The sequence below is a fragment of the Oncorhynchus masou genome, chromosome 2, assembly GCF_036934945.1.
Source record: "Oncorhynchus masou masou isolate Uvic2021 chromosome 2, UVic_Omas_1.1, whole genome shotgun sequence".
Classification (NCBI taxonomy): Eukaryota; Metazoa; Chordata; class Actinopteri; order Salmoniformes; family Salmonidae; genus Oncorhynchus; species Oncorhynchus masou.
The window spans coordinates 38,114,262-38,127,156 of NC_088213.1; the positions used below are offsets into that span (position 1 = coordinate 38,114,262).

The 12,895-nt window shown below is 41.2% G+C and overlaps 2 protein-coding genes across 3 annotated transcripts in view; one reads left to right on the forward strand and one right to left on the reverse strand.

Annotated features, from left to right (window-relative positions):
- LOC135504576 (adenine phosphoribosyltransferase-like) overlaps positions 1-12,895 on the forward strand; it is a 47,275-nt gene that overhangs the window by 2,325 nt on the left and 32,055 nt on the right. The window contains exon 6 of one of the 2 annotated variants that reach the window (XM_064923296.1): positions 1-527. This exon is cut by the window's left edge and continues 441 nt beyond it. The exons of the other annotated variant lie outside the window; for it this stretch is intronic. The gene's annotated coding sequence lies outside the window, so the exon portion shown is untranslated. Of the gene's footprint in view, positions 528-12,895 lie in introns of those variants that run through there. 2 annotated transcript variants of the gene reach the window in all.
- Positions 742-4,765, reverse strand: LOC135504516 (DNA replication factor Cdt1-like). The gene is made up of 10 exons (XM_064923182.1): positions 4,102-4,765; positions 3,462-3,614; positions 3,016-3,263; positions 2,613-2,807; positions 2,379-2,524; positions 2,179-2,273; positions 1,904-2,095; positions 1,463-1,606; positions 1,158-1,359; positions 742-1,063 (listed from the first exon to the last, which is right to left on the reverse strand). Exons 1-10 carry the CDS (start codon positions 4,702-4,704, stop codon positions 900-902), a joined length of 2,142 nt encoding a protein of 713 aa, XP_064779254.1. The 5' UTR covers positions 4,705-4,765; the 3' UTR covers positions 742-899.

A 12,895-nucleotide genomic window follows, 5' to 3' on the forward strand; every position in this document is an offset into this window, starting at 1 on the left:
TGTATGGGATGTTAAACAGGTGTCCCGACTCTGGTCACTATAAAGAGCACATGGCACTTATCGTTAATTGGGTGTTAACCCCGGTGGCCTGGCTAAATTCCCAATCTGGCCCTCACACCATGATCACCTAATCATTTACCTCTCCTCTTAGTCGGTGCTGTACATGAGAATGTGTTCTCAGCCAATTTAACTGGTAGAATAAGGGTAAATGATCTAAATGTGGCATTCTGAGAAACTTAATGTTGCACGCGTATCTTCCTTATTGGCATTTCTATTGTTTGAGCAGTCACGGCTTTGTCAATATAGACCATCTGCGTGTACCCATCAATGTGCTGTTATTTTCATTACTGTCTTCATCTATAACCATTAGCTGTGCTCGCCCTCATTTATATGCAATAAGTATCCATGTCTAAAGATGCCTTCTGTTATGTACTGGTGCAATTATGAGTCATTTTGTCAGTATACTGGTTTCACCATGACTGGCTAATTGTTTCAAACTTCTGCAGAATAAAAATGAACTGTTCACATTGGAGAAACATGTGCACTACAGAATAAGAACCTGCTTGTCGGAAATCTGTGCAAGCAAAAAAGGCAGTTTGACAAGGGTAACTAGAAAGGTTTTTGTTTCAGAAGTAAGACAACGGTGTCATACTACCTAATCAACCAGAAACAGTCTCCCGCAAATGAGTCCGTGTTAAAATTGACAATCATTGCAGTGTTAATCTATACAGAAATTACACATTGTTATTGCATTGGTACAAGTTATTTTACTTGCTTAAAACCAGCCATGCATTGTACAATAATCAAAGACTTGAAGTCACATATATATATATGCGTACACACAAAGGACAATATGTCTCTATTCAAATTACACATGGAAAAATCATAGCTTTTAAGCTTCAAAGGCTTTCTTCCTCTTTGGTCTTCTGCTTCAGCTTCTCCAGTACCACATTCAGGTCCATGGTCTTGTTCAACTTGAGATAGTAGTCCTTTCTAATTGTGTGAATCGTAAGCCATTCAGAAGTCAGTTCTGCCAGCAGGCGAAGGTGCAGCTCCATATCACCTTAAAACAAAATGTCGGCCAATGTCAAAACGAATGCACTGGAAACCAATGGAAGTTTTTAAAAGTTAATATAGGATTTCTTCAGATGACTCACCCATGCTCATGGCAGAGCGGTAACTAGAGACCATCCGGTTACAGGCCACCTCCATGATCAGTGTGGGTTTCTTCTCTGCCACAAAGACGTTACGCAGGACCCGAGCCAGCTCCTCCAGCCGTGACATCATCACAAGGCGCTGCTCCTGCTGAGGGTTCCGGGTCAAGGCAGCTTGGAGCTTCTGAGCCTGCTTTGCTCGGATCTACAACAAAAGAGAGGGGTCGGTCCCAGTCTTCACTGCATAGGGCATACTGTACTACATACACACATTTATGTGTCCTAAGTCAAACAGGAAGGTGACCTACCCTCTCCAGCAGAGACTGAGACACCCCTTTGAGGGCACTGTGAGTTTCAGCAGGAGCTACGGGAATTTGTGGAACAGGCTCTTGCTCTTTTACACAGACCATCTCTGCGGTCTTCAGAACCACGTTGGCCAGTGCTTTCTCCACCTGGAAAGAGCAAAATGAATACCAAACAATGCTATTGAAATTAATGCCCATCAAAATAAAGCCCAATCCAATCAAGGTTTATTCAGCACGTACAGAGTTTACAGCAAGTATAATATATGCAGTGAAATGCTTACTTGCAAGCTCCTGCAACAGTGCAATAAAATGGAAGTACACAATATAAAGTGGCTAGTGTCTTCGGCATACAGTTATATAGATAAAACAACAGCATTGACTGTGTGTGTGTTTTAAGGGTTGGATGTGTAAAGGAGATTTTAGGACAGGCAGGTCAGTAAGTACCTTGGGGGTCATCGTGGAGCGGGCCTTGTCCAGAACCTCCTGGGCAGTGGTTAGCTTCTCAGCTCCCCGTGGGGGCTGGGGTAGCTCACCAGGCAGGACATTGGGCACCTCATCCACATTGAAGCGAGGGTGCCAGCGGGTAAGCTTGTCATCTGGGACTCTAATAGGAGGATTCAACTTGGCAAGGAACGCCTAAAGACAACATATACAGATTGGTTCCCAGGTCAACTCAAAAGTATACCGGTACAAAATATTATCTTATAAATGGTGCCTACCTTGTGATGCCCTTTCATAATGCTGATTAGGTTTTGGTGGAAGATACGTCGCCTCTCTAACAGGCGGGAAGCAGCCAGCACTGCCTTGCTCTTTTCTGAGGAACAAAAACAGACATCAAGAGAGACTCAGATCAGCAGTTATTTAAAATACACTCATCTGTGTTGAAAGAATACAAAGCATCATGAGACCATCCCCTCACCAGCTTCAATGACAGGCTCCACTGTGAGCTGGTAGCTAGACTTCTTCACTGTAGCACTGAAGGTAGGAATGTTTCTCTCCTGGCGGAAATGGTAGGCAGTAGGATAGACCGTCTTAATCTGGCCCACATGGGTCTCTTCAAAACGCCTGTGAAATAAAAAGTGATGAATATTTCTGCTGCTCTTTCCCATGGAATTCTACTAATCCAATTAGACAAGTGTAGTTTGCTCCATACTTGTGCATCATGTCCTGGACACCCTGCTTCACTTTGGCAAAGGTAACAGTCTCTGAGCGGTTGAAAAGCATTCCCACTATGGTGTCCATGCTACGGAACATTCCAGCAAGCAGTTTGTACTTGAAGGGCAGGGTGAGGCCAGGGGGAGTATCCTGGGCAAGAGTATGGTACCGCTGATAGGCTGGAAGCTTAACTCTGAAAAAGAGCATATTACAGATCAGAACAATGGATGAGTTATAGTCAAAGCCACTACAGCAGCCTATTTTCAAATAACACTGTTTCCCAACAAAGACCCGTAAAAAAGGTGGCTGAAACATTTGCATCAAATGTCACTATTTTGAGCTTCACCCACCCTGGCTGAATTTAAGGTTGTCTATAATTTAAATAATTGTTTCATCCTCACCCATCCTCGGTTATTGGGCGATTATTTTCCTCAGTAGATCTGGCCTCTGCCAACCTCTCCGCCTTCCGATGTTGTGCCTTAGCAGCAAGCTCTTTGACAAGGGCTAGCTTTGTCTTCAGGTCTGGGGCAGTAGATCCTGGGGCAGTAGATCCTGTGGCCGTAGAGGGCAGGTTCTCAGCTTTCCGTGTCTGGTCCTTGATCTTCTGAAGTTGGAACTTGAGTGCTGCAACATCCTCTTTGGAGAAAGTCTGATGTAGTAGGGAAAAAAAGTTAAAATAAATCAATACCATTAAAACATGTGAGGATGCTGTCCATTATGGTATGACTAAGGAGTAATTTGAGGGGATAAAATGAAACATTCTCCCATGGAATTGAATTGTGGCCAGGTGTGTAAACTTAACAGCGAAGAGCAGAGGTGAAAGCATATGCCACCAACAATACTGTACCTTGTGCCCCTCTTTTGGTTTTGAGCAGCCCTGAACATGTGGTTTGCCCGTTGGAGAATGGTTGGCACTGCAATTGACTAAATTCTTTGATTCTTTATCACCAGGTAGTGAATAGGGTACCTGCAGGACATCTTTAGCCAGAGGCTGGGTTGCCTAGAAAAATAAAAGATTAAGTAGTGACTTGTACATTTTCAGCCCCCTTGAATGTCTTCAAATTATTTAGCTACTAGTAGCCAAACTAGGAAAATAAAAATGAATTGTTGTGAGGTCTGTTGTGTCTAACTTATGATAAATAGAGCAAGTTAACCATTCTGGACCAGACTTGCTAGGTTGTTATTTCTAGAAATAGGTCGCCAGATTGTAGCCCTATAAAGCTGTAAATGGTGTTAGCTTTTGACTATAATATCAGTCAGTTAACATTACCTTTATTACGCCGTTGTACTTGTTTTGATTAGCCTACGTAGATGTGACGTTATTTTGATGAAGATTGTCTTAGAACAACACGTAGTTATGAGATCTAAGCCTGTGTTTACACACACACACACACACACACCTTAATTTACGCAGTTTATCAAAATAAAAACATTAAAATGACACCATGGCGGCCTACGAAAATATGTCATTATTAAGCTAACATTACCTTTTCGTCGTCTTCAAAGAGAATCAATTTCTTCCTGACCGCATTCTTCACAACTTTAACCGACCCAGGACTTGTCCCTGCAGCTATGCCATGTTTTCTTGCCTCGATCCGAAGACGCTTCTTTGCGATTTTATGGTCAGCAGTGGCTGAAAATACAGCTGATCCAAGATCGAACTCAGCATCTGTAGAGGTCCTCTTGGGAGTACGAGGGCTGGAGAAAATGGTTTGTTTTTCCGAGTTAGTCCTCGCCAGCACAGCAGACACGCTCTCCACCTTATTGACCGAAGTCGCCTCGTCAATAACCCTCCAAAACTCCTCTTGTACACTGTTTTCAGAACATGTGGATTTTGAAGTCTTTATCATAACATTTGTTGTAGATGCTGCATTCTTGCTTTTCGACCGAGTTGATATTGTGCTGGGATAACTTGTTAAAGTGTCCACAACTTGGGTTCTATTGCCATCACCACTAGCATCTTTCTTTCTCTGGACGTAAAAATCGGTGACCCGCGCCTGAGACATAATGATGTCAAATCTAGAACCACACAATTCTCTTCTGGTCAGGAAAGACGAACGATAAAATTCCAACTCAGCAACTTCAGCCATCGAGGTATATATATATATGCAGGCTTGATCAAAGTCGCTATGACCAGAACATCAACATACTTTCGCGCGAAATGGACACGTGACCTTCACAAAGCCTCCACCCGCCCCGTTTCAAATAGATTTGTTTAATGATTGGTCAGTGCCTAGTACCTCACCTTTTTGAACGAATCAGTTGTGATAAGGCTGTCACAAAGGACAGTACAGTATGTAGTTAAGAAAATGTTGTGTGATTGATGGGATTATATTAATGATTAGCGTTGATTGCGTTAGAGTTGAGCCGTAGCAGGTTTAGGATAATTTACGCAGTATGTTAGGAGCATTAAAGTAGGTTTGGAGATTTAGGTTAAAGGTTAGGAAAAGAGTTAGGATTAGCTAAAATTCCAAAATATGTTGTTTGTTTTTTTCATCAATTTGACAAAAGCTGTATCGCATCTTGACATTACCGCACGAGCCAGTTGCTCCGTTCTCCCGGATGGCAACGTGAAGTAGTGAGTCGGATTCTGTTTTCATGTGCAACGGTGGTTGCTTTTTTCCCTTATTTTTTACTAGTTTCCCTCATGTAATAATTTGTATTTGCATGCAGTGAAAATATGTAGTTTTTATTGTACGGTAGGTCAATTCTATGTTATTTCTAAATTTTGAGTTTGAGTTGGTGATGGTTTCCTATCTGGCCATGTAATTTTGAGATTATTGTAGGTCATGCATTCTGGATGTCTATGAGTTAAGTAGTGTGATTATCTGACTGCTTCCTCTTTTTTTATGGAAATTATTTGAAAAGGGTTTTCTTTGTGTGTGTGTGTGTGTGTGTGTGTGTGTGTGTGTGTGTGTGTGTGTGTGTGTGTGTGTGTGTGTGTGTGTGTGTGTGTGTGTGTGTGTGTGTGTGTGTGTGTGTGTGTGTGTGTGTGTGTGAGAGAGAGAGAGAGAGAGATGCAAGCTGGTCCTGGGGCTCTGTTCACAAACACAAATACACCCCATAGAGCCCCAGGACAGCAGCACAATTAGACCCAATCAAATCATGAGAAAACAAAAAGGTAATTACTTGACACATTGGAAACAATTGACAAAAAAAAACAGAGCAAACTAGAATGCTATTTTGCCCTAAACAGAGAGTACACAGTGGCAGAATACCTGACCACTGTGACTGACCCAAACTTAAGGAAAGCTTTGACTATGTACAGACTCAGTGAGCATAGCCTTGCCATTGAGAAAGGCCGCCGTAGATAGACATGGCTCTCAAGAGAAGACAGGCTATGTGCACACTGCCCAAAAAAATGAGGTGGAAACTGAGCTGCACTTTCTAACCTCATGTCCAATGTATGACCATATTAGAGACACATATTTCCCTCAGACTACACAGATCCACAAAGAATTTGAAAACAAACCCAATTTTGATAAACTCCCATATCTACTGGGTGAAATTCCACAGTGTGCCATCACAGCAGCAAGATGTGTGACCTGTTGCCACAAGAAAAGGGCAACCAGTGAAGAACAAACACCATTGTAAATACAACCCATATTTATGCTTATTTCCCCTTGTGTACCCTTAACCGTTTGTACATCGTTGCAACACTGTATATATGCGTAATATTACATTTGTAATGTCTTTATTGTTTTGAAACTTCTTTATGTGTAACGCTTACTGTTAATTTTGATTGTTTATTTAACTTTTGTATATTATCTACCTCACTTGCTTTGGCAATGTTAACACATGTTTCCCATGCCAATAAAGCCCCTTGAATTGAATTGAGAGAGTGATGAGTTGGGCTTGGCGTACCGCTAGATGACGCTAATGATTTACCAGACAATATTTATTTAGAAGAATGTAGAGTCAATTTCAAGCAGGTTACAGCAGTGTAAAACTTCTTCAAAAGATTACCGAGTACGAGTTTTCGGGTGTATAATCTCAAAATTCATAGGCTACTGGTTTTACTACGCGGTTAAGGTAGGGTTATTTATTAGCATGTTGCTGTAGGAGTGTCACATAGCAATATTTCACCTATAATTTCCTACCATAGGCTAAAGTTTGTAAGTGTCATGTGTCAACGCAAAACGACGATGTGCTCAAGTAGGAAAATCGCAGGCGATGGTGCTGTCAGTGAGAGATTTTCAAACATGCGTTAACTATGATATAGAATAGCTGAATAGGTTGAAAATGAATTCGTTTCTTTCGAAATTACCATACATTAATTGGGTATGCTTGTGGGATAGTCTTCCACGTGGACAGGTTGCTTTCGAAAACACACATTAAAATTGTTAGTTAGGTTATGAAGAGGGAAAAAAATTCAGAGGAAGTACCAACCCAGTGAGAGTGAATTGGATTTACAGCGACTGAAAGAACAGTTCATCTGTAGGCCTACTGGTGAATCATTTTTTCCTGGAAGATATTGCTTTACAGGGAATGTTCAGTCCAAGGGGCGGCAAGAGAGGAGAGTTGTTTCAATACGGGAGAGCTGGTAGTTAGTTTTGTTTACAATTTCGTGAGAATACATTTTATACCCCCGCAATGTGAGGAGGTGAAGATGTCTTGTGGATTTACAGAACAAGAACCGCAATAGTCCGCATTGGTCCATCACTCTGGAAACTTGAAAAAGTTGAAAAATACTTTTGGAAGTCATGTCTGACTAGTGGAATGACCGCACCGCTTTATTTTCTCGGTTTAAAAGACTGTTTTAAAACCATGAACAATTATTGCGGACTGGGTTTATTAAAATTGATTGGGTGGAATGTAACGTTCCGTCGAGGAATGTCAGCGAGGCTGTAGACTGGAGTTAAGCAGTGCATTTGGGACGCGGACTCATGGAGCTTCAGGTGGTATGTGGACTGCTCTACTGCTTCCTTTTGCCGACGTTCTTGTTAGCAGGTAAATTGTCAGTGTTTCCATTGTGAATTGAATTAAGACAGAATTCAATGTTAGTGCTCAATAGGTCTAAATTATTGATATTATGTTATTTTGCTACATATTCAATTTGCATGTCATGCTATATTATTTATTGTTGTCTACTTTTTTGGATTTTTGTTCATGTCATTTCAGGCAGGGGTAGGCTACAATAAAAACATGAACATACAGAAAACTGACAGAATGACATTGATAGAGCAGATAAAAATGACATAATCTGAAATTGGAATCACTTCTGTATGAATAGTATTATTATGGGTTAAGTATACCATATAAGGGTTCTTTGGCTGTCCCCATAGCATAACCCATTTTGCTTCCAGGTAGAACCCTTTTGAGTTCCATGTAAAACTCTGTGTAAGCTTTCTACATGAAAGTCTAAAGGGTTCTACCTGGAACCAAAACAGGTTCTTCAAAGGGTTATCCTAGGGGGACAGCCGAAGAATGCTTTTAGGTTTTAGATTTAGTGCCCATTCAAAGAGTGCACACCATTGTTCATACTTCATTCTTGGCCTATATAATGGTAGGATGCTGTGCCACAGGACAACGCAAGTGTAAATGGTAGTTTAAATGAAAAGTTGGTTTGTATTTGAAGCTTCAAGTGTAGTAGGCCTATGACTTGGTAAATGAACTGAGGACTATTAGTATCATGTAAGTGTTTTAACAGGAAACCGTCCTCAGTTGTGTCATCTCTAAAGATTCTTTTCTATCTCAGACTTCTTGTCCCTGAAACTTTCCATTCCACCAGCCAACTTTAAGGCACTAAAATCCAGATTTTAGTGCATTGTTCCACATGAGGCCACATAGGACCTGATTAATCATAGGACCTGATTAATCAAGGCCACATGGTTGGCTTGTATGTTTACTACTACCGTTTGAAAGTGAGACAATGAGAAGATAATGAACCTTTATCTTAGTGGAATAAAGATTTTAGAACAGGGTGGAATATGTGAAGAGCGGACAAACACAATAAATCAAATGAAATCAAATGTTATTTGTCACATGCGCCGAATACAACAGTTGCAGACCTTACCGTAAAATGCTTACTTACAAGCCCTTAACCAACCAGGCAGTTCAAGAAATAGAGTTAGGCAAATATTTACAAAATAAAATAAAGTGAAAAAATAAATAAAATCAAAAAGTAACACAAGAAAATTACATTCACGAAGCTATGTACACGGGGTACTGGTACCGAGACAATTTGAGGGGGTAAAGGTTAGTTGAGGTATTTGTAAAGTGACTATGCATAGAGAATAAACAGTTAGTAACAGCAGGGGGGGGGGGGTCATTGTAAAAACAGTCTATGGAGTCTCTAATGAGTCTTTGGGCCTTCCTCTGACACCATATAGAATTATTAGAGACTCCAGTCACCCAAGTCATAAACTGTTTTTACAATGACCCCCCCGTTACTCACTGTTTATTATCTATGCATATATATATATATATAGGTCCTGGATGTCAGGAGGCTTCCACTATATTCAATTGGAAATGTGGAGAAAACCTGGACTTGTTCGATGCAAGCAATCAAATATAGTTCAAATAATGACCTACTGCATTAATTATATTTTATACTCACACAAACACACTTGCGTGATAACAAACACACACTTGTGTGATATGAACTCTTTCATTTTGGAACACGTCTGTTCCGTGCTGGCATCACCTACCAATACTGTGGTGTAACCTCCTTTTATAAATGTACATGTCTCATTTGTACATATATTTCCATTGGCAATGTGAATATAAATCATTTCTCATACAAAATCCCATTTAAATGACCAGTGAGTGCCCTTTCCTCCAATGATACAACACTGTCTTTGACAAACAATACTAGGCAATCAGTGCTCATTTCACGACAATACAAACCCAACCCACTCTCCAATCAAGCAACTATCAAATCAAATTGTATTTGTCACATGCGCTGAATACAACAGGGGTAGGTAGACCTTACAGTGAAATGCTGACGTACAAGCCCATAACCAACAATGCCGTTTTCAGAAAAATAAGTGTTAGGTAAAAAATATAAAAAAACAAATAGTTAAAGAGCAGCAGTAAAGTAACAGTAGTGAGGCTACATACAAGGGGGTACCGGTACAGAGTCAATGTGCGGAGGCATAGGTTAGTCGAGGTAATTGAGGTAATATGTACTTGTAGGTAGAGTTAAAGTGACTATGCATAGATAATAACCAGAGACTAGCACCGGCGTAGAAGAGGAGAATGGAACATGGGCCCTGTGCTGTGTGAGGACAGTTGTGTGTGAGGTTAAGCTCATGGGGCGCGCAGTGAGTCTGCTGCATAGGTCTGATAAATCGTGCGTTTGAGTCTCCAGCTGCGGGACACAGTGAAAACACCTGTAGCCTGTCGATCCAGCACAGCTTAAATACACCCATTAGCTAGAACGATGCTCCAAACACTGTTAACATTACACAGCCAGGAGACAGCTAATGTATACAGAGGGGTTTAAAACATTATTTTCAATCTCTACCTTTTGATTTTGATTCAACTGGTTGAAGTGTAAAACACAGCCTTGAAGTGCTATTCTGTTGAAGAGCTGTTTGAGAACGTAAGATAGCATCGATCTATGCTAGTTCTCCTTTTGTCCGGTGCCAAGTATAGATCTATGTTTTATTTGGTCACTCACTGCCAAAAAGATGAGTTAGTGTCAGTGAGATGTAAACCTGCAAGAGGCCTGTTCTAGGGCCTACTCTGGGCTGAGACTGCTTCTATAAGAGGAGAATGTGAGAGGGACATGACTGGCAAAGTGGGCGAGGAAAATAGTTCACCCTTAAGTCCTGGCTTGCTGCTCATTACCTCACGGTCAGAGCTATAAACAGTATGGTTGGCCTGCTCGCTAAATTGTGTGAGTACATTGCATTACCTCGGTTAATCCCATTTGTTTTTATACTTAATAAGAGACAATTATGCCCATTCCCAAGAATGAATGGGGGTTGGCTTTACTGGGCTAAACTAAATCGCAGATGTGTCTGGTGTGTTTTAGTGTTTAGAGATTCACAGTGGTCTCACAGCAAGTTGGTTTTACTTACTTAATCCTCCGTACTGGCCTTTGATGATCACGGCAATTCTGATCCAACCATTCATTTATACATTGTGCCCCTGGCCTGAGAGGATGGCAGTTCAATATGTAGCTAGATGTAGAAGGCTAATGTTAACTAGCTAACTTTGCCCATGAAAGCAAGCATTTTAGCCAGGTAGCCTAGGACAACAAAACTAGAAGCGTGTACAATATGACAGAGTGATACACCGTTTCGTCAACATGAAGGAGAGGAGGATGTCATCGGTGTTTCACTACAAGTAGGGTGGGTCAACATGTTTTTTCTTCTGCTACTGTTTGTTTCCTATTGTCTCGGCCTTTAGGTCTATATATCACGGACTCAAGGCATATGAACTATCTGGTTATAGACGCAATCTCAACAGATTTTCTTTCTAGCATCCCCAGTGATTTTACCCACACACTGCTACACGTGTGTGTGTGTGTGTGTTTCAGTCTGAGTGAGTCAGAACTAGTTGAGACTGTTGAAGCAGCTTTCACAGTCTAGTCTGAAATGTGACACAGGCCTTGTGGGGAGGGCAGGGCTCTATCCCCGGCTCATCTAGCTCCGCATTAGTAACGACCCACAGGAGGCACGCCTGTTTACAGGAGCTGGCAAGCAGAACCACTGCCCTTAAATTACCTTTGACACCCACACATTGATTGCGTAGCCCAAAGCCGAGTGTTTGTTTTACTATGTCCTGGACACAGGCCCACAGTCAATGGTACCGCAACCCCCCCCCTTACACACAAAAACAGGAAGGAGGTTGAGCCAGGTGAGCCCAGCCAGCAACCCCAATGTTCCACCAACAATGGAAAGGCTTTGTTATACACTTAACAAAAATATAAATGCAACATGCAACAATTTCAAAGATTTTACTGAGTAACAGCTCATATAAGGAAATCAGTCAATTGAAATAAATTCATTACCCCCTAATCTATGGATTTCACATGACTGGGAATACAGATATGCATTTGTTGGTCACAGATACCTCAGTCAGTATCTGGTGTGACCATCATTTGCCTCATGCAGCATAACACATCTCCTTCGCGAAGAGTTGATCAGGCTGTTGATTGTGCATTAACATGATGAAAGATGAGGCGATGGTGGCAGATGAATGGCACAAAAATTGGCCTCAGGATCTCGTCACGGTATGTCTGTGCATTCAAATTGTCATCAATTAAAACGCAATTGTGTTGTTGTCTGTAGCTTATTCCTACCCATACCATAACACCACTGCCACCATGGTGCACTCTGTTCACAACGTTAACATCCCACAGGTGAAGAAGCCGGATGTAGAGGTCCTGGGCTGTGGTTGTGAGGCCGGTTGGACTTACCGCCAAATTCTCTAAAACAACATTGGAGATGGCTTATAGTAGAGAAATTACATTAAATTCTCTGGCAACAGCTCTGGTGGACATTCCTGCAGTCAGCATGCCAACTGCACAATTGCAAACTTGAGACATCTATGGCATTGATTTGTGTGACAAAACTGCATATTTTATAGTGGCCTTTTATTGTCCCCAGCACAAGGCGCACCTGTGTAATGATCATGCTGTTTAATCAGCTTCTTGATATACCACACCTGTTAGGTGGATTGATTACTTTGACAAATGTGAAATGCTCAGGAACAGGGATGTAAAGAAATTTGGGCACAACATTTGAGAGAAATCAACTTTTTGTACATATGGAGAATTTCTGGAATCTTTAATTTCAGCTCATGAAACATGGGACCAACACTTTACATGTTGTGTTTATATTTGTGTTCAGTATACATGAAGTCAGTTACATGTTCATGTATGGTAGTTTGAAAGTTGAATCCAAGCATGTAATGGTTTTCCGTTACTCAGTGAAGTTTATTTTGTGAATAAACTGAGTGTTGTCGTTTCCACTAGCTGTAGCTACGGCCCTCAGTGTGTCTCGACCTCACCCAGACGTTCAGATTGTTTACCATGGTATTACCATGGTAAAGATGAATGCCGTGGCAACATCCTGAGATGAATCTCGTGCTTCCACCTTTAGACTGGCAAGTCAACTTCTCAGAAAGTTAACGTCACCAATACAACTAAATACAAAGTCCTATGTGTCTTCTTGCATTTACACAACTTTGAGTTTGATGATTCATAAAGTGAAGGAAGGACAATATTCACGTGAAAGTTGAGAAATGTGCAATAGTCTCACTGCTGCTAAAAGGAGGAAGTAAGACTTTTTGGCCAAGTGCAGTACAGACATCAAATATCGCCTTTAG